Source organism: Aspergillus saccharolyticus (genome assembly GCF_003184585.1).
Source record: "Aspergillus saccharolyticus JOP 1030-1 unplaced genomic scaffold BP01scaffold_49, whole genome shotgun sequence".
Taxonomy (NCBI): domain Eukaryota; kingdom Fungi; phylum Ascomycota; class Eurotiomycetes; order Eurotiales; family Aspergillaceae; genus Aspergillus; species Aspergillus saccharolyticus.
The window spans coordinates 26,036-45,426 of record NW_020290659.1 but is presented as its reverse complement, the minus strand read 5'-3'; the positions used below and the strand labels follow the sequence as shown (position 1 = coordinate 45,426).

Genomic DNA, 19,391 nt, shown 5'->3' with positions numbered 1-19,391 from the left:
TCTTCCCGCCCGGAGCTGGGCTGCAACTCCCCGAGCCGCCGGTTTGCGGGGCCGCATCTTGTCCCTCGTTTTATTTCTTCCCCCCATCTTTTCCTCTTCCCCACGACTACTCTTTCTTGCTTTCTAAACTCATAGATGTTGATAGATTGTTGCTTTCGCTCTCATTCCCTGATTTGTGATTCTTCATTATCCCGCCTCATGCGCAGCACTCACCTCTATTAAGCCCCCGCCCCAAACAGCGGACCTCGAATCCAAACCTGCGACCGCGTTTCATACCTGTCGGCCAGGTACAGCAACCGGATTGCTCTTATGAGGTAGAGTCTTTCGTGCGATATAGACCCTCCTCGCGATTCAGCTATACTCTCTACTCATGTCGTCCCATCCCACCCACTCCGCCGCCGCGTCGCCCAATCTAGCGGAGCGTCCCTCGTCACAGCCGATGGCCAAGGCTGGCACAGAAAGCGGAGTCCCTGCTCCCTCGACGAGCTCGAAGCGCGATTACAAGGGGTTTGTTGCGGGGGTCTTTTCTGGGATTGCGAAGCTATCAGGTACCGACCGTCCTTGCTCTTTGCGAACCTTTTGAAGTCGCAGAATGATCCAGAACTAATCTGTCTTTTCGTTACCTAGTTGGACATCCGTACGTTGTCACGTCTTGTTGCTCGATACCCGAATCATTCCGAGTGAAGAGTTAATCGTTGGTGTGCCATTGCAGGTTCGATACGGTCAAAGTGCGTCTACAGACTAGTCATGAATCGCACTTCCGAGGTCCGGTCGATTGTGTAATGCAGACGGTGCGCAAGGAGGGAGTCAGTGGGTTGTATAAAGGAGCTACGCCGCCGCTGGTCGGCTGGATGGTTATGGATTCGGTGTAAGTGCGCGTCCGATGAATTGGGGCGACTGCAGGAGGGCTGACCATCTTCGCTACGTGGTTAGCATGTTGGGGTCGTTGACGTTATACCGCCGGTTGCTACTCGAGAACATCTTTTCCAAGCCGCACATACGAGCTATGACGCCGGGGAGCAGTCGCCAGACCGACCCCAACACACTACCGAGCTTTGGTCATGGTATCGCGGGTATCATGGCGGGGACGACGGTCAGCTTTATTGCAGCGCCGGTGGAGCACGTCAAGGCGCGACTGCAGATCCAGTATTCGGCGGACAAGACGAAGCGCATGTACTCGGGCCCGATTGACTGCGTGCGGAAACTGGTAAGGCGCAGCTTGCCTCCATGCGTGTCTATACTCAGAAGGGTACTGATCGATGAATATCAGCTTCGGACGCACGGAATCTCCGGGCTTTATCGCGGCCTGTGCGCCACCATCGTCTTCCGGTCGTTCTTTTTCTTCTGGTGGGGCTCGTATGATGTTCTGACGCGGTTGATGAAGGAAAAGACCAACTTGTCGGCTCCTGCGATTAATTTCTGGGCTGGCGGCGTCTCGGCGCAGATCTTCTGGCTCACCTCATATCCATCGGACGTGGTTAAGCAGCGGCTGATGACGGACCCAATGGGAGGAGCCCTGGGCGACGGGGAGCGACAGTTTCGCCGGTGGAAGGATGCGGCGGTCGCGGTGTATCGGGAGCGAGGGCTGAAAGGGTATTGGAGAGGATTTGTACCGTGTTTCCTGCGCGCATTCCCGGCGAATGCCATGGCTTTGGTTGCATTCGAGGGGGTGATGCGGTCGCTGCCATAGACGGGCCGATGGGCCGACAGACGATGGTTGCCTTGTAGACGAAGTACTATAGACGCGCATTAATGACACTAGAGACTATCTACTAGCATACCCTACGGGAGTGAACCGATCATGAGAGATCAACTGTTGCAAATCATGATTTCGAGGACGGGTGGAAGTTCGGGCTGGACGCAGTCACCACCGGTACGGCGGTGCAACGGCCGCATCCGGTAGATCTGGACCCAATGCAAGGGCTGGAAACAAGTCGAAGCTTGGCCGTCAGTAGCTGGATGCAGATCGTGTTGACGGACTGGGGGGGGTGTTGAGATACGGACTTGGTAGTTGATTAGCCCCGTCAATGAGTGGAGGGAATGTCGAAGTGTGGTTGAGTTGGCTGGATTCGGGTCCGCGCGTCCATTTCTTCGTTTCCCGGCAGCCTGCCTTTCCCTTCCCTTCCCTTCCTCTCCGTCCTTAAACCACATCATCATCGATCACATCTTCATCTTCTTCTTTCTCTTCTTCCTCCCGCTCTCTCTCCGTTTACCACCTTCGACTCCAGCTCTGTTCACAGTATGTTTGGGGCACGCCTGGTGATTTCTCTACGTCCTCTTGCTGGCTAATCCTCCCTCGCCAATTGCTCTCGGTCGGATCAAGCCAACATCCCGTGCATCCCGTCGTCGATCCAGCCCCGAATCGCCCGACACTCAACCACACCCACCTTGATCGTTTTCTTGCTTTGATCCTCCTGAATACGAGCAGAAAAAAGCCCGCGAAAAGGATCCCTGCATTCCCGCACTCCATTGCCATTTAATTCTCTGATTATTGGGCTTGGCTTACGATGGCCGCGGCACGCCACATGCGTCGCACTAGTCCAATCACCCTGCTACTGGCGGCCTTGCTAGCCTTCGGCTTCCTGTGTTTCCTGCTTTCCCCCTCGTCCTCCGCCGCCGCTCCTGCAGCCGCTGCGGCCGGCAACGCGCCCGATCTCGACTCGTCGCAACTCCGCCGCGAAGACGCCGCGGAACACCCGCTCTCGCCGCCGACGAAACCCTTCCTGAAAGCCCAAGCCGTGCGGGAGGACGGCCACGCGGCGGCGCCGCCGGTGGAACACTACAATCTGAACGCGCTGACCAGCACCAGCGAGGCGGCGCAGAAGGGCGAGCGCGTGCTGATCCTGACGCCGCTGGCGCGCTTCTACCAGGAATACTGGGACAATGTGGTCGCGCTGAGCTACCCGCACGAGTTGATCTCGGTCGGGTTCATCATCCCCAAGACCAAGGACGGCAACGCGGCGGTCGCGGCGCTGGAGCGCGCCATCAGCCAGACCCAGAACGGACCTGTCGCTCAGCGGTTCGCCAGCATCAGCATCCTGCGGCAGGACTTCGAGCCGCCGATCCAGTCGCAGGACGAGAAGGAGCGGCATAAGCTGGAGAACCAGAAGGCGCGCCGCGAGTCGATGAGTCTGGCGCGCAACAGTTTGTTATTCACGACGCTGGGCCCCAGCACCTCGTGGGTGCTGTGGCTGGACTCGGACATCGTCGAGACGCCGCCCACGCTGATCCAGGATCTGACGGGCCACGACCGCGCGGTGATCGTGCCCAACTGCTTCCAGCGATACTACAACAATGATGCGAAGAAGATGGATGTGCGGCCGTACGATTTCAACTCGTGGATCGATAGTTCCACGGCGCAGCAGTTGGGGGATACCATGGGGCCCGACGAGATCCTGTTGGAGGGGTACGCGGAGCTCCCGACGTATCGGAGTCTGATGGCGTACATGGCCAACAAGGACTATCCGCAGCCGGGGCGGGAGATTCGGCTGGACGGCGTGGGGGGGACGGCGCTGATGGTCAAGGCGGATGTGCACCGTGATGGGGCGATGTTCCCGGCGTTCCCATTCTATCATCTGGTTGAGACGGAGGGATTTGCCAAGATGGCGAAACGATTGGGGTATGAGGTGTTTGGGCTGCCGGATTACTTTGTACGTCCCCCGGGTTCTGATTTGTGACTGACGATGACTGACGATGAATTAGGTATATCACTACAACGAGTGATTGCCGTTGATCTCATGCGCTGTGCGCTGTGCGCTTATGGTGTGTTGATATTGCCTTGGTGTTTGGGGGGTGTATGCATAGAGTTGATATAACAACATACACTGTGGATGATGGATGAGCTTAATATGAGCAAGAAAACTCGATGATAGAGATCTGATATACAAAACAAAATAACAACCCTGTTGATGACGATGACAATAATCAGTCTTCTTCTACAGCCTGACCACCTACCAAAACTCCCCACCCCTCCCTGCTTTTCATTGGTGTTTTGTTTCTGTTTCTGCGAAAATGCGCATTACTGGGCGTCGACGCCTCCCTTTCTCTCCCCCAGAAAAACCCTCCATATTCTCCGCCGCCAACCGCTCCAATCCCACATGCTTTTCCACCGTGTCGCCCGCATTGTGACTCCACATGGCTTTTGGCGGTCAGTCAACCGCGGATGCACGACCGGTTCACAAGCATGCACGTCCATCCCCATCGCTCAACCTCCCACTCCAGCGCCTCATCCACCCAAACTCCCGCGCAATATAGTATTGACCACTCACCAACCGTCCCCCCGCGTCTATCCTCTCCCCCTCGAGCCCTGCCTTCAACATCTCTCGTGTTGATCACCACGAGGGGTAGAAGGAAGTGGCTGGAAGCGTAGCTGGGAGTGTGCTGATCTACTTCTGGATTAGCTTTTGGTACAGCAGGGCGGGCGGTTGCACCATATAGAAGGTCATTCAGGATTCAGTAGACAAACAGTCAGTCACATCCCGACAGCATATTTAGTTCCATTCCATATCATCAAGTCACTAAGTAGCAAGCCAATAACACGTTCCGGCCGGTTCAGCTCAAACTGCTTATCCACAACCGGTACTTATTCATCCATGTATCTGGTTTCGCTGTTTCATGATGCACAGGAAGGCCTCATTTCCCTGTGCCTGTGTGAAATGGTCTAAGATTTAAGTAAATGAGATGGGCTCCGTCTGTGCGAACTCACTCCTCCGCGAAACATCGAGCTGAGTCGAACTACGAATAGAAAATCTTGCTCACGTTACATATCTCACACTGGCAAAGCATTCATCGTGTTTTCTACAGTAGCTACTATCGCTTGGAAGCGAGATATGGCACAACCAGGGGCATTGCATTGCATTGCATTACATTCAATGTTTACCATCGCCGCACAGTACAGTACCACCCCGATGCTTCAACCGACTTAATCCGCAGGCTTCATCCCCCGCCCAACACTCCACCCCGACATGCATTTGTACATACATACATACATACATACATAGCGATGTTTTTTTCCTACTTACTTGGTCCTCATCTTCCCGACCGCCAAATTCACCACGGACATCAAACTCGCCCCGCCCAAGATATCAAAGACGGCGATGTCCGCCTGCATCTCGCGGGAGAACCAGTTCCGCAGCTCCACGGCGGCCAGCGAGTCGACCCCGTACTGATGGATCGCCTTGTCGACGTCGATCTCGTCGACGGGCAGGGAGAGCATGAGGGCCACTTTGTCGCGGGTGGCCTGCAGTGCGATTGCGATTGTCTCGGTGGCTGACTGCGCGTGTGCCAGGCGGGCGGCCAGGCTTGAGCCGCCACTGCCGCCCGCCATGGCCCCCGCAGCCGAACCGGACCAGGCTTGCTGCTCCGGAGACGAGGCGTCGAGGGAGGCGACCAGGAGGCGGAAGAAGGGACGGGCCATCCAGTCGGTTTTGGCGCGGCCGGCCGCGGTGGTGCGGGGGGTGATGCCGACGACCACTTGGCTTTGCTTGTGCAGGGTGCTGGCGGGTTCGGTGAGCGGGGGGCAGCAGTAGAGGTCCAGGAGAGCGTGCAGATCCGCCATGGAGATCTCGTCCCAGACGGTGTTGGCCAGGAAGAGGTCGCGTTTGTCCGGGTTCTCGGCGAAGTAGCCTGCGGACAGGAACAGGCCGAGGTCGAGGGAGACGGCGCGCTCGCCGAGGCTGGCGCGGTAGCGGGCGAGACCGTCCAGGAAGGTGTTGCCGGCGGCGTAGCTGGCGTCGGTGAGGGGGCCGCAGATGCCGCTGACGGAGGAGAGCAGGACGAAGAAGTCCATGCCGCGCGGAAGGTGGGCGTGCAGGTTCCAGGAGCCGGTGGTCTTGGGGGCGGTGCTGGCTTGCCAGGACTCGTGGTCTAGCCCTTCGAAGTTGCCGCTCTACAAGGATGGAGTTAGTATTGCGTCTGGCTGGGAAGCTGAAAGAAAAGGGGGGTCCGGGGGTTCTCCCCCGGAAACGCCCTGAGCGTGGAGATCGGGCCTGGAAGGTGGACTTACACGAACGACCATGGATGCCTGCACGCAGCCCTTGATCGGGGGCAACAGCTGGCGGCAGAGGTCGAGGGCGAGTTTGAGGGAAGCGGCATCGGTGATATCGCATGCTGGGGTGACGACGCGCGCCCCCTGCTGCTCGAGCTTCGCAACCAGCTGGCGAGCCTGCTCGGTCTTGGGGCCTGAGCGCGACAGGAGAACGAGATTGCGCGCACCGCGGTCCACGAACCAGCTGGCGATGCTGCGCCCGAGGCCTCCCAGCCCGCCGGCAATGACATAGGTCGCGTTGGGATCGAACGTGAACGACGGCTTCGTGTCCAGAAGGGTCTAGATCTGTCAGCCGATGCACACTTGGTTGTCCAGGAGTGACTTACCATGACCTGCTCGTCATCACGCAGCTCGACCACGACCTTGCCCGAATTCTTCCCGCCCTGCAGATAACGAAGAGCGTGCTCGAGTTCTGAGATGCCGAAGACCTGTAGTGGATGAGGCAGCGTCAACCTGCCCATCGCGATGGAACTGAACAGATCGTCCGCCAGAGCCTGTCGGATCAGGTGCGGCCGCTCGAAGGCCACCTGGGCCAGATCGACCGCGGAAAAGCTCACGTTCTTCTCGAACTGCAGCATCGGGAGCTTGGTGTTGGTCAGGATATCATTCTTGCCGATCTCGATGAAGCGTCCAAACGGCGCAATGCACTCCCACGAGGCGATGAGCATGTCGCCCGCCAGGGAGTTCAGGACCACATCGACACCCACACCGGCAGTGAGGAGCTTGATGCCCTTGACGAATAGCGTGTTGCGACTGGAGAAGATGTGCTGGTCGGGGATCTGGTACCGCTGCATTAGGAGCTGTTTCTTGGCTTCGGTCGAGACCGTCGCGAAGACCTTGGCTCCCAGATGACGGGCGACCTGGATCGCCGCCTGCCCTGTGCCGCCGGCGCCCGAGTGTATGAGGATTGACTCGCCCGGTTGCAGCCGTGCCAGCTGTGTGAGGGTGATCCAGGCAGTCGCGAACGCCACCGGGATCGCAGCCGCAGTCACGAAGGACATACTCTCGTCGGGCAGTTGCACGATGCACATGTTCTCGCGCACCCGGACGAAGGTCGCGTATCGGCTCGGATGGAAGACCACGACTCGATCCCCGGGTTTGAAGCGCTGGCAGCGCGCGCCAACGCGGACCACCACCCCGGCGAACTCCGCCCCGAGAGTGTCGCTTTCCAGACGGCCCAGTGCGATCAGGACGTCGCGGAAGTTGAGACCGACCGCCTTGACCTTGACCTCCACCTCGTCCGGCAGCAGGGGCCCGCGGAGGGATTTGTCTTCGACGAACTGAAGCGTGTGCAGGAGGCCGGGGGTGCCGACTTCGAGGCGGAGCGGGGGGCCGGCGCCGTATGCATTGAGCTGCTTTTGCTGGGGTTGCTTCATCTTCGCAACGGTCTTGGAGATAGGCGTGGCGGGGACCAAGCGGCCGATGTGAAGCACTCCATCCGTCTCCCAGTATTCTGTGTCCGAGTCGCGGGTCTCTGTCGAGACGGCGGTGAGGACTTTCATGATCTGCTCCGTCTGATGCTCGGATGTCTCCCCCTGCTCCAACGACACGGTAGTGATCTTTGCTCTGGGCAGCTCGCGAAAGAGGACCCGGAATAAACCGTCGACAAGCCGGAACTGCGGAGCGGGTTGGTGGCCCCCTCCGCTGCCGACCCAGATGAGGTTGGTCGTAGTGGTGATCAGTTTCTGGATCCGCTCATACTCGCGTTTGTTCATGTTGTAGCTGTATGGAACCTCAATGTCGAGGAGAGAGATGTCCGTTGTGTTGGTAGAAAGACCTCGGTTCATCATACTTTCGATGCCGCGTTTCGCGATGACTCGGGCGCCGGCCTCGTAAAGTTGCGACATCAGCACTCCCGCAATCTCGTTCTGAAGAGGAATTGCAGAGTTGACGATGATGTTGAACAGCCTCGGGATGTGCGGCGCTGAAGGGTTGGGTTGAGTGGCTATGGCGGGATCGACTGGGGGCAAGATAGTGTCGACAGGGGCGCCTGGAGCCACGGCACTTGACACGATCAATGTCCCTTCATGACACGCTTTATCCGCATAGTCATCGATCGCCAGATCACACCCGGAGAAACCATTTTCGGTCAGCAGCTCCTCCCACTGCTCGACACCCACGCACGGGTGATCTTGACGAGAGGGCTCGCGCGCGCGCCACCAACCCTCGAAAAGGCCAAAGACAAAGCTCGCTCGCACCGGCTCGGGGTGGGTGATCTCGAAAAGGAGAAGCTTCCCCCCGACCTTCAGCAGTTGCCGGACGTTACGCAGGCTAGCTGCGAGATCCACCGTGGCATGAAGCACCAGAAAAGCCACGACCAGATCATACGACCCAGCTTGAAAGCCTTGATCCGCCGGCTCCTGCTCGATGTCCAGCACACGAAAATCCATGCGCTGCTTCTCTGTCTCGAACCGGCTGACAGCATCTGGAAAGAACGAGCTGGAGATATCGGTGAAATCCCAGCGGTTGTAGCGCGGGAGACTCGCGTCGGGGCCCGCCAACGCCTGCAGGCACAGCTGCGTCATCGCTCCGGTCCCGGCCCCGATCTCGAGGATGTTCATGCGCGGGTTCTTGTGGGCGAGAGCGTCGATGTAGCGGATCAAGCCTGATGCCGCGGGGAGGCCGTACAGCATCTCGGAGTACACGTCGGAAAGCAGATTGTCCTTGAAGAGATGGGGGATGGGGTCCTCGAGGATCTCGACGAGATTCTTGCAGATGGTGCTGACGAGCCTGCCGCGCTTGCTGGTCTCTTCGACACGCTGGTGTACCTGAGCTCCATAGACCTCGTCATCCATCAGGTGGTGCCATTCAATAGATCCAAAGTCCGAAGCGTCGAGCTCCAGCAGCCTCTTGTGCTTCACGATCCAGTCAATGTAGCATCGCGTGTGCGAGGGAAGACTGCCTGGGTCCAGCTCACTGAGCGGGTCGGCATACTTGCAGATGCAGGTGGCGATCAGAAACTCAATGTCCCGCAGGTGCTGCACCGGCCCCAGGACTTGAAGCTCTTGTATGCCAAAGGCCGTCAAGAATCCGCGCGCATCGAGAAGGTCAGTGTCGGGCTTGTATTCCACGTGATGGCACAGGCTGTCGGCCTTGACTTGGTCCGAGGATGAGACGATCTCTGGAGCTGCGATGGAGGTGACTTTCAACCCTTCCAAGGTCAGCAGAGCTTTGGTGACATGCAGATCGTATGCCGTCATTGAGTACTGGGTGTCGCCGACGGCGGACCGGATAGAGGTCGCGTAGGTGTTGATGAGACTCGACGAAGGATGGCTCAGTCCGCCTGTGTTCGAGATCCAGAGTCGATTGATTCTGGTTGGCACGGAGACAGGAATCTTGCGCTGCCCAGCATTCGTGACCAACGCTGCCATCATCTGGATAACGCCATCCAGCGTAGTGGGGTGGATGGTGTGGGCTGGATACTCGGCCTGTGCTGTCGTTATCGATGGCTGAAAGGGCTTGATTTCCGCAACCATGGTGCTGTAGTCATCTTCTGGTCCATGATACAAGCCCTGAATCACGCGGAACGCAGGGCCATAGTGATAACCAGACTCATGCAACCACTCGTAGAACGCATCAGCATCTGCACATGCGGTGCAGTGATTGTATGCACGTTCGTAGGTGCTAACGAGGGATGCCTGCCACTCAGCCTCTATGCCGTCACTGAGACTGGCTGTTTTCTCATCAGGCGCATACCGAGCTTGCACCGACCCAGAGCTGTTCTCAACCCAGGAACCATGGTCGAACGTGCAGATGCGGTACTCAAACCAAGCCGTCGAGTCCTTCTTGACGCTGCCTACGCTCTTCAAGTAGACGCTCACCTCGACACCCTCAGCGTGAGCGGGAACCTGCAGCGCCGACGAGAACACCACGTCACGGAGCTCAAAGCTCGCGATGCTTCGATTCGGGTCTGCCAACTGCTTGACAGCTTCGATAGCCATGACGACCATGCCCGCACCGGGATACAGCACGCTGTTGTTGATTTTGTGGTCTTCCACCCACGGCATGTCGGCGATGCGGATGATGTTCCTCCATCGGGCTTCCAGGGGGGTTGCGTCTGGGTCCGACACACCGAGCAGTTCCATGTGGCCGAACCGGCGGAGTCTGTAGTTCTTGCTGATGCGACTCTCGAACCAGTACTTCTTGGTGAGGTTGAAGGGGTATTCGGGCAGATTGACGAGTAGGCGGGGCTGGTCTTGCTCTTCTTGTGCGCTTCGTATGACCGAGGACAGGTCAATCGCGTATCCACTGCAGTGCAGGCGGCCCACGCTCTCCATGGCACAGTGAACCGCAGAGCGACCACGGCGGAGGAAGGGAACGTAAGAGACCTGGCCCTGCTTGTCCATTGCCGCCAGGGTTTCTTGACAGGGACCCTGCAGAGCCGAATGAGGTCCCAGCTCCAGGAGGTGGTCCAGCGCTACGTTGTAGCGATGACTGCCGTCAAACTTCCGGGCGGGTGTTCGGGAGGCGGTGCACAGAAGTGCGAGGGCGTCGTGGAACAAAACAGGCGACACCAAGTTCTTCACCCAGTAGTCGGGCGTGGAAAGCTCTTCCGCTGAGATCCAGGACCCGGTGACGCTGGAGACCATGACCGCTGGTTTTTTCGCTTTGGGTGGGCGTTCCACCTTCTCCAGCAGATCACGGTATATGTCCGCAATCTCCTTCATCTGATAGGAGTGGTATGCGACATTGACTGCAAGCTTTCGTGAGAACAACTTCTTCTCGACGAGGAGTCGGTGCAGGTGATCGATCTGTCTCGCGCAGCCAGATATAGTGACGCTGGTAGGACTGTTGACGCACGCAACGTCGAGCTTCAGCTCACCAAAATGGGAGGACACGACCGCCAGATACTTCTGAGCCTCTTTTTGAGACAGCCCTGCAGCCAGCATAGCACCCTGCATGTTAGGAGACACGGACTTGGCGATTTGCCATGCGAGCGAGCGTTGACAGAAGCTACCCTTTGTCCCGTTCCATGTCGGCCGTGGTTGAGTGATTCCACTGAACCGATCTTAGTACATGCGTCAGGATAAGACGGGATGGGCAGTACGTACCGACGATAGTCTTGCTCTAAAGTCCAAGCTTTGTCTTCGTCCATCTCGCTGGAATACTTCCCCATAATCCCGGTGAGGAACCCTCGATAGTACGCGATCTTCAGAGCGAAATATTTCGTAATTGCGCCCGAACAGTAACTGAAGATAGAGCGAAGCTTAGCCACCCCGATCAAACAACCAAGGATAAGGGAGGATGTTTGGGGAGAAAGACTTACGCAGCGGCGATTTCACCTGAAGAATGACCGACTACCGCACTGGGCTTCAGCTGCCAGCTTTGGAGGAGTTCGACCAGAGCAATCTGCAGTACTGTGCACAATGGCTGCCCAAAGGTCGGATTGTAGACTTGCGTTTCGGATTCATCTTTCTGCAGCTCGTCTTCGAAGGATCGTCAGTAGTGTTGAAGCACACGTGTCTGGTTGTCTCTTACCGATCACGTCCCACTGGCATCCAAGAGTCTTGAAATACTGGTTCGAGTCAGCCAGACTGTTTCTGAAGGCGGGGTATTGATCGATAAGCTCGCGACCCATAGCGTGCCACTGGGCTCCTTGCTGCGCGTTGTTAGTCTTGCCTCGCATGTGGATATAGTTGAGTTGAGCGATATACTTACGCCTGTGAAGACAAAGGCGAGATGAGGAGTAGACTTGGAACTGATAGCAGGACTCATCTTGTCCACCACAGACTGCAAGGCTTCCTGTGGCTTGACAACCGCAAAGGATCTCCAGGCAAGGTGGCTTCGTCTGGCAGATAGTGTGAAAGCCAAGTCGCGTATGTAGGTCTCCGTGCATTGGGATAGACCCTCATTGAACGAGACATGCTGCCAGGCGTCCGAGAGTCTCTGAATGCCGGCTTGGTCTGCTGCTGACCACACGAGAAGAGTCAAATCAGCTTCCGTAGAGGGAGGACCAGTCATGTCGGGCGTGGAGCGTCCAGTTGCATGACGAGCATCCTCTCGCACCGAGACACCGAGTCCCTTGAGCATAGGAGGTGCAATGACAGTCCGATGACGACCATTCTCGATGCCGTGCATACGAAAAGTGTTGAAAGCATCGTCAAGGACGACGTGACTATTAGCCCCGCCAAAGCCAAAGGAGTTGATTGAAGCCCGACGTAGACCCGGCGAGGGCCAAGCGATGGCCTCTTGCAGAATCTATTCCTGAGTCAGAACCACAACCAGAACAACAACAACAACGCCATCGTTCTCCCTCTGCAGCGACTTCTTACCTTGAGATGGAGGTATTGCTCATCGATCTGCGGGTTGACCGACTGCAGATTACTGCTATTGGGGGGAATGATACCATTCTCCAAAATCAGAACCGCTTTGATCAAGCCCGCAATCCCACTCGCCCCTTCGAGATGACCTATATTGGATTTCACAGAGCCACTAAAGATCACATTGGAAGTCAGTAACAGTGGAAAAAGGGGTTGGAGGCAAGACCCATACACATAGAGAGGATCGTCCGAGGAGCGATAAGCTTGAAACGCCGATCCGATCGCCCGAGTCTCGATCGGATCGCCAATCGGGGTCCCTGAAGATCCACAGTATTAGTACTTAGTTTTCGATCAATGTCATCCAACCAACCAGCACTGACCAGTTCCATGAGCCTCAAAGTATCGGGTCGATCTCATGTCAAGACAAGCCTTCTGATAGGTGTCACGGATCAACCGGCCCTGCGCCTCTTTGCTTGGCTGCAGAATCCCCGGGGTCTTGCCATCCTGGTTGGAGCTCGACGACCGAATGACCGCGCGGACGGTGTCCCCAGCTGCCACGGCGTCCTCAAGACGTTTGATGATCACAGCCCCGATGCCTTCACCGCGGGCATATCCGTTGGCGCGGTCGTCAAAGCTGTAGCAGCGACTATCGCGGGAGAGGAGTCCCAGATTGTCCAAGCCGATGGTCATTTCCGGGGCGAGGATAACGTTACATCCAAGCGCAATTCCCTGGAAGTCAAGTCAGTCATGGAGGGGATAGATGGAAAAGAGGGGCTTTCAAACCATAGTCGCGTCACCACTCCACAGTGACTGACAGGCCAGATCCACCGCCATAAGACTGCTCGAACACGCAGTGTCCACCGTCGCGCTGGGCCCCAGTAGATCAAAGAACCAGCTGATCCGATTGGCAATCAAGCTCTGAGAACTGCCTGTGGTAGCGTTCTTGGGGAAATTCAACGTATCCTTGGTCTGGAGGGTGTGATAGTCGTTACAGAAGGAGCCCGCCATCACACTTGTCTTCGAGCCCGCCACGGTATCCATCGGAAGACCGGCATTCTCGAGAGCATGATACACGGTCTCCAAGGCCAGACGATGCTGCGGGTCCATGGACTTGGCTTCCGCGTCGGAGATGTTGAAGAAAGGCGCGTCAAAAGCCGCGAGATCGCGGGTGAGAAAGTGGCCGCCCCGGCAGGAGACACTGTGAAGCTTGTCACGGTTGGCATTGTATTGGCTATCGATGTTCATCCGGTCCGCGGGGAACTCGGTCGATGCACATCTGCCTTGCATCAACATGTCCCAGAATGCATCTTGGGTGGTTGCATCTCCAGGGAACTGGAATGAGAACCCGATGATAGCGAGAGGGGGAAGGGGCTCCCGCTCCCCGGGTTCAGACTCCATTTTGCGGAAAGCGGCTGGTCGAGAATTTGTTAATGATCTCTCTTTTATGAGATGTGTATCGATAGAGGGGGGAGTATCACATCACGCTCAGCAAGGTTCAAGAAGACTTACACCTGTTCTCGAAAGTTGGGCAAGGGATTGGTAGACTCAGGGTAGCACTAGATCGATGATGAGATGTGAAAGAAAGGAAGGAAACGTGACGGGAGAGAGAAGACTTTAAGAGTCATGATCTCATCTACTGCAAGGATAAGATGAGCCACGACTCAGAGGTGTTTAAGTGAATAATGATGGATGGGTGGCAGGTGAGCCCTTTGTTATTCCTCCCGTGTCTATCAAAAAAGTAACACCAATAATCCCCAGAAAGCAGCAGCAATTTAAAGCTGTGCAGCATGTAATCTCCACCACATCGGCTGGTGAAGCCGATGTATTCACTGGATGCAGAGTCTAAAATCGATATTAGTGCAACGAGCTTGCATGACGCGTGGAAGGGACATTGAATCATCATGCAGTAACACCCGATAGAGGTAAGGTACATTCACTGATGACGATAAGACTCACCGGAAAAGGTAATATAAGCCACAGGCAGTGCTGTGCAAGTCTCTCTCTCTTTCTTTGCACTCACTCGACGTGGGTTGATCTTCGAAGCCATCGATCCAGCATCCACAGGCACAACTTCAGCATGCATATCCTCTGGTATGTCACCCGGAGAGTCGTTCTCTCACGTACTGACCGGAAGACTGGCAGTCTCCATGGAGCCGGTACGAACTCTCGAGTAAGAAGTCATCTGCTTATCCTCTCGTCTGGCGACGAGAGACAGGCCGGCTGACAACCTCCAGATTTTCGAGATTCAGACCGCCGCCATTCGGTACGAACTCGGAGACCACCACACCTACGACTTCATTGAAGGCCACCTTCCTGCCCCATTGCAGCCGGGTCAGCCTCTCTACTTCCAACTTTCACGAGCAGGAACGAGCAGGAACTGATGTGGTCACAGGGATTGAACTCATCGCCACCAAGGATGAGCCGGTGTATGCTTACTTCGACGAACAGGACCCCGACAGTGGAGTCGTTGCCTACAAACACCTGGAAGAGCTGCTCCACCATGAGGGGCCCTACGATGGAGTCATCGCCTTCAGCCAGACAGGCACCATGATTCTGACCTACCTCGCCCATCTCACCAAAAGCGGGCCGAACTGCCAGCTGCCATTCAAGTTCGCCATCATCCTCTCCATCACCCACCCACCACTCGACTATGAGGCCTTCCAGCGCGGAATAATAGCGCCAATCGATCTGGAATCCGAGACCTACAAGGATGTGATTCCGATCCCAACCGGCCATATCTGGGGCTCGCTGGATCAGGCGGCCAACAAGGTTGCATTGACAAATACCATCTGCAGGGCGGAGGTGAGATGGGTTTATGTGCATGAGCAGGGGCATGAAATCCCTGGGGCTGGGGCTAAGAGCGAGGTCACCCAGACGGTGCATGTCATTCGTCGTGTTATCGATGCTGCATCTCAGGCATAGTCGTGCACCATGTAAGCACCATGTAAGTTCTGTAGCTATCCACCCACTAGTTGAATGCTATTTGTTTGCTTCGCAACTGGAAAAAGAAAAGAGGGGGGAAAAAAAAGCAAGAATGAATAAAATAAAACATGCAAGGTTCAGTGTAGGGATTGGAATAATTTGCTTTTCTTTTTTTATGGTAGAAATCCCACTAGTGAAGCAGGTTTCTAGTCGAAGTAGTTTGGGCGAATCTCGTAGCCAAGGTTCCGACAATCACAAAGAATATCGATGTATGTGTACATATGATGCAATGCTCAGGTGGAAGTCAGACGCTATATGTACGTAGTGATTCCCAAAGCTCACAGCCACCAGCGCCAATTCCGTGAACTTAAGCATCAACATCACCACCATCTCTCCCCACGCAGTCACCCAAGAGCCATGATGGATGATAATCGCAGATTCCTGGTCATCCCCGGATCTTACCAGTTGCCGGCCTTGAGTTCCTCATCGGCGGAAGAGCTTCAGAATGAGGCCCCTGCTCGACCGATGACAAACCAGGCCAGATACATGCATGGGCCTCGTCTCTGGTTCGCTGGCTGCAGGTAAGCTTTGATACAGTCGATCTGACTGACAGCTGCTCATCAACAACACCTACTAAACCCTTGCTAGCATCGCGTTGAGTCTATTCCTCGCCACCGCCGAGATCACAATTATCAGTACCTCTCTCATCACCATCACGCGTCACCTCGATGGGGCGGATCAGAGCACCTGGATTATCACCTCCTATCTGCTGGCCTTTGCGGGTTTTCTCACCGTTTGGGCCAAATGCAGTGACTTTATCGGGCTCAAGCTAGCGATCTTGGTCTCACTAGCCATCTTCACTGCATTCTCCGGCGGTTGTGCTGCAGCACAGACCATGAGTCAGCTGTGAGTGTCCCTGTTCAAGCCCTGCATGGGCTCCTTTGGTGCTCATCGCTACAATAGCATTATCTGCCGCGCTTTCCAGGGCATGGGTGGATCAGGGGTCTTTTCCTCGTGCCTTTCCAGCCTGATCCGAATGCTTCCCCCTGAGAGGTTCGATCTCGCCAGTGCCGTGGGGTCAGGCGTGCTGACGTTCGCGCTGATCCTGGGGTCCTTGATCGGAGGCGGCATCAGCACCTCTGGCGACTGGCGCTGGATCTTCCTGTGCAAGTATGGATGAGCCACTTTCCCACCAACTCCCTAATCAGCCGATGAGGTCTTAGTGCTGACATGCACGCCTCTCTTCCTAGTGTCCCCGCAGGAGTCGTGGCTTGGATCAGCATCTATTTCCTGGTTCCGAGAGACTTTGACAGCACCAGCTCGCCTGCATCCGCTGTCCGATTGAGGCCGTGGAGCTTCGCCACCAAAGCGGACACTGTAGGCTGCCTGCTTCTCCTCGCGTTTTCCGTCCTCTTCGTGGCCGCATTCCAGGAAGCGAATGTCCGGTACGCGTGGTCATCAGCCACAACCGTCAGCATCCTGACCATATCCGGCCTGCTTCTCGTTGGGTTCATCGCCTGGGAGTGGCTCGTAGCCAATCGCAAGTGCTGGGGGTTCGAGCCCATCCTGCCCTGGGGCATTCTCCGTAACCGAGTACTCCTAGGAGCCATCCTGTAAGTCCAAACCCCAAACCAACCAACCAACCCAGCCAAAGAGCGCCCAAACCAACTAACCAACCAAATAACCAACTAACCACCCTCCCTCCATCAGAGGCTGCTTCCTCACCGGCCCCGCGGTGACAATCCTCTACATCGAACTCCCGCAACGATTCCAAACCGTCAACCAAAGCAGCGCCCTCCGCGCCGGTTTGCAAGTCCTCACCTTCGGGGTGGGCTCGCCCGCCGGCGCCGCGATATGCAGTCTTCTGGCGGGACGGTTCGGATGCCCTTTCGTCTATCTCGCGGCGGCAGGGTCCGTGCTGCAGATCGTGGGGGCGTTCCTCCTCGCCTCGGTGCCGGCGACGCTCCGCATCTGGCCGGGCCAGTACGGCTACATGGCTATCACGGGGGTGGGGACGGGGATCTCGATTGCGGCGCTCTACATGTGCGTTCCGGTGGTGGTTCGTGGGTCGACGGATCAAGGTAACTAAACTTATTGTAGTTCTCGTTTGTCTGGTTCAGGCTAGTGCTTACAGCCCGCGCTATTGGCAATAGTGTCCCTTCCACCCCCTTTCTGCCTGGGTCAATGATGCTAACACTAGTGTTGATTAGCTACGGCGATGGGCTTGACGCTTCAAGCGCGCATGATCGGGGCCTCGCTGGGGGTGGCGATCGTCAACAGTATCTTGATCGATTACGTCGAGGGCCATCTTCCGGGGACTATCAGTGATGTGCATGTGCTTTCCGGGCTCCCGGCGGGGGTTCAGGAGGAGGTTCGCAGAGTCTACGCGGAGGGATATGGTCGACAGATGTATGCGGTGGGGGCATTTGGGGCGGCGCAGTGGATTGCTGTGATGTTGATGTGGAAGAGGGAGCAGGTTCGGTTTGTGCAGTGATTCAAAAGGGGGTTGAGTCATTAGTTACAACTAGTTAGAGCCATACTCTACTGACAGGACTATCTCACCCCGAATATCACCCCATACAACCAAAGTATCTCTAATCTCCCACAGCAATCTATCAACCACCACCACCCCCCATCCCCCAAATCAACCCTCTATACTACACCCCCCTCCTTCAACGCCCACCGCACCAACCCCGCAATCCCACTCGTAACCCTCTCCGTGCGCGGAATTTCATGCCCCCCACCATGATCGAACATTTTTCTTGAGCCCTCCTCACAAGCCTGCGACAACTGAATCCCGGCCGCAAACCTCGGATCCCGATTCCCATACACATGCACCGTCGGCACTCCAATCTTGACCTTCTGTGCGGGCGGCACAATCGCCTTCCGGATCGCCTGTTCCTCCTCCTCTACCGCCACCCCCACCCCCGCACTCCACCGCTGCGACCCCTTCAACAGAATCGCCGCGGCGTCCGCCTGCGCCGCCAGCGCTTGTCGGGAGACCCGATCCTGCTCCCACACCTGCGGCGCAATCTCGTACCCGACCTGCTGCATGATAGCGAGCGGGGCGCCCGCACAGATAAAAATCGCGGCGTGGAAGGGGAGGGGTGCGGGGGGGTGTTGGGCGAGGTGGAGGAGGGCGTAGGCGCAGGCGACGGCGGCGCCCTGCGAGAAGCTCATGACGGCGGCGTAGGGGCCGTGGGTGCTGATGTGGTCGTGGAGGTGCTGGCGGCAGGTTTCGATCTCGGTGGGGGTGTCGTCGCGGTACCAGGCGTAGTAGGGGGGGGCGTAGAAGAGGTCGATGCCTGCGGCGGGGTCGCTGGGGTGGAAGCCGTCGAGGAAGTCCCATTCGATGGGGAGGTCGGTGAGTCGGGCGCGGAGGGCCGCTGGTGATGGAATTTAGTTACTAGTGTCTCGATGGGTGGGGACTGCGACTCGCCTGTCTGGGACTTGAAGATTGCACCGCTGGTGCCTTTGCCGTGTAGACAGAGGATCTTCATGTTGGTGGATGGCGCAGCGGGAGAGAGGCAGTCAGTGTGAAACTTGGAATGGAGAGGAAGGCGGGAGAGGGTGAAGTGTCGAGGGAGACTGCCAGGTTGCGCCTGGTAATGTCGGCCACTACTGCTGCAGGTGTTTGTTGGCGCTCGCGCGCAGCAACGGATCAGTCAGATCCCCTGCATCGACCCGAATCAATGCTCCGATGGCGTTTGGTGATTTCGAGCACGACCGTTGGTGGGGGAGTTGCTGTGTAGTGTTGGCATACTACTACCAACTTCTTAAATACTATGAGATAGAAGATGGGTTTACCAAGGAGCCATCAGCATTGTGTAGATACTCCGCGGGGTATTTGATGTCCGAAGTCTTCGGGCAGCTGTGACTCAGCATACTACTTAACTACATATTAGTAGTATATATTTGGTGCGACAGCAACCTCATGGAATGGATTTCACTTATTTGAAGACTTAGCAAGGAGTCATTGCCGCTGGATATTTGTGACTTTGAAACATGTCGAAGTAGACATACACCACATGTTAGACTCAGCTCTCCCAGTTGTAGTATCCCATGGCACGAGCATACTGGATTGCTGCGGAAATTCAGCGACTTTCTCTTTCTGCTTCAGGTCGAACGGGGCGCCGCTTTTGCTTATTAAGTAGCCTAGAGCG

At 56.6% G+C, this 19,391-nt stretch overlaps 4 protein-coding genes across 4 annotated transcripts; 2 read left to right on the top strand and 2 right to left on the bottom strand.

Moving 5' to 3' along the window:
• Positions 1 to 114: 114 nt before the first annotated feature.
• On the top strand, positions 115 to 3,919 carry BP01DRAFT_418820 (alpha-1,6 mannosyltransferase subunit). The gene is made up of 7 exons (XM_025579359.1): positions 115 to 548; positions 628 to 637; positions 713 to 868; positions 934 to 1,207; positions 1,271 to 1,677; positions 2,540 to 3,650; positions 3,703 to 3,919. Exons 1-7 carry the CDS (start codon positions 371 to 373, stop codon positions 3,721 to 3,723), a joined length of 2,157 nt encoding a protein of 718 aa, XP_025427246.1. The 5' UTR covers positions 115 to 370; the 3' UTR covers positions 3,724 to 3,919.
• A 1,085-nt stretch (positions 3,920 to 5,004) lies between these two features.
• Positions 5,005 to 13,704, bottom strand: BP01DRAFT_418819 (type I polyketide synthase; the record flags this gene model as incomplete). Its single annotated transcript, XM_025579358.1, has 12 exons — positions 5,005 to 5,887; positions 6,005 to 6,325; positions 6,373 to 9,842; positions 9,876 to 10,999; positions 11,155 to 11,235; positions 11,313 to 11,472; positions 11,525 to 11,645; positions 11,705 to 12,244; positions 12,319 to 12,478; positions 12,539 to 12,623; positions 12,687 to 13,035; positions 13,090 to 13,704. 12 exons carry the CDS (start codon positions 13,702 to 13,704, stop codon positions 5,018 to 5,020), a joined length of 7,896 nt encoding a protein of 2,631 aa, XP_025427245.1. The 3' UTR covers positions 5,005 to 5,017.
• A 679-nt stretch (positions 13,705 to 14,383) lies between these two features.
• On the top strand, positions 14,384 to 17,722 carry BP01DRAFT_349420 (major facilitator superfamily transporter; the record flags this gene model as incomplete). The annotated part of the gene is made up of 9 exons (XM_025573751.1): positions 14,384 to 14,476; positions 14,541 to 14,637; positions 14,699 to 15,117; positions 15,364 to 15,368; positions 15,877 to 16,134; positions 16,192 to 16,398; positions 16,479 to 16,841; positions 16,939 to 17,309; positions 17,439 to 17,722. The coding sequence occupies 9 exons, from the start codon at positions 14,384 to 14,386 to the stop codon at positions 17,720 to 17,722; spliced, it is 2,097 nt and encodes a 698-aa protein (XP_025427244.1).
• Positions 17,723 to 17,880: 158 nt separating this feature from the next.
• Positions 17,881 to 19,039, bottom strand: BP01DRAFT_418817 (putative EF-hand calcium-binding domain protein; the record flags this gene model as incomplete). The annotated part of the gene is made up of 2 exons (XM_025579357.1): positions 18,668 to 19,039; positions 17,881 to 18,614 (listed from the first exon to the last, which is right to left on the bottom strand). Exons 1-2 carry the CDS (start codon positions 18,726 to 18,728, stop codon positions 17,881 to 17,883), a joined length of 795 nt encoding a protein of 264 aa, XP_025427243.1. The 5' UTR covers positions 18,729 to 19,039.
• Between the last annotated feature and the right edge of the window lie 352 nt (positions 19,040 to 19,391).

Bases quoted from the DNA above. Each gene is read 5' to 3' on its own strand.
- BP01DRAFT_418820 (XM_025579359.1), top strand. From the start codon at position 371: ATGTCGTCCCATCCCACCCACTCCGCCGCCGCGTCGCCCAATCTAGCG. The intron at 1,208-1,270 runs GTAAGGCGCAGC...GATGAATATCAG, and splicing joins TTGACTGCGTGCGGAAACTG to CTTCGGACGCACGGAATCTC. The intron at 1,678-2,539 runs GTCGCTGCCATA...GCGTCGCACTAG, and splicing joins GCATTCGAGGGGGTGATGCG to TCCAATCACCCTGCTACTGG.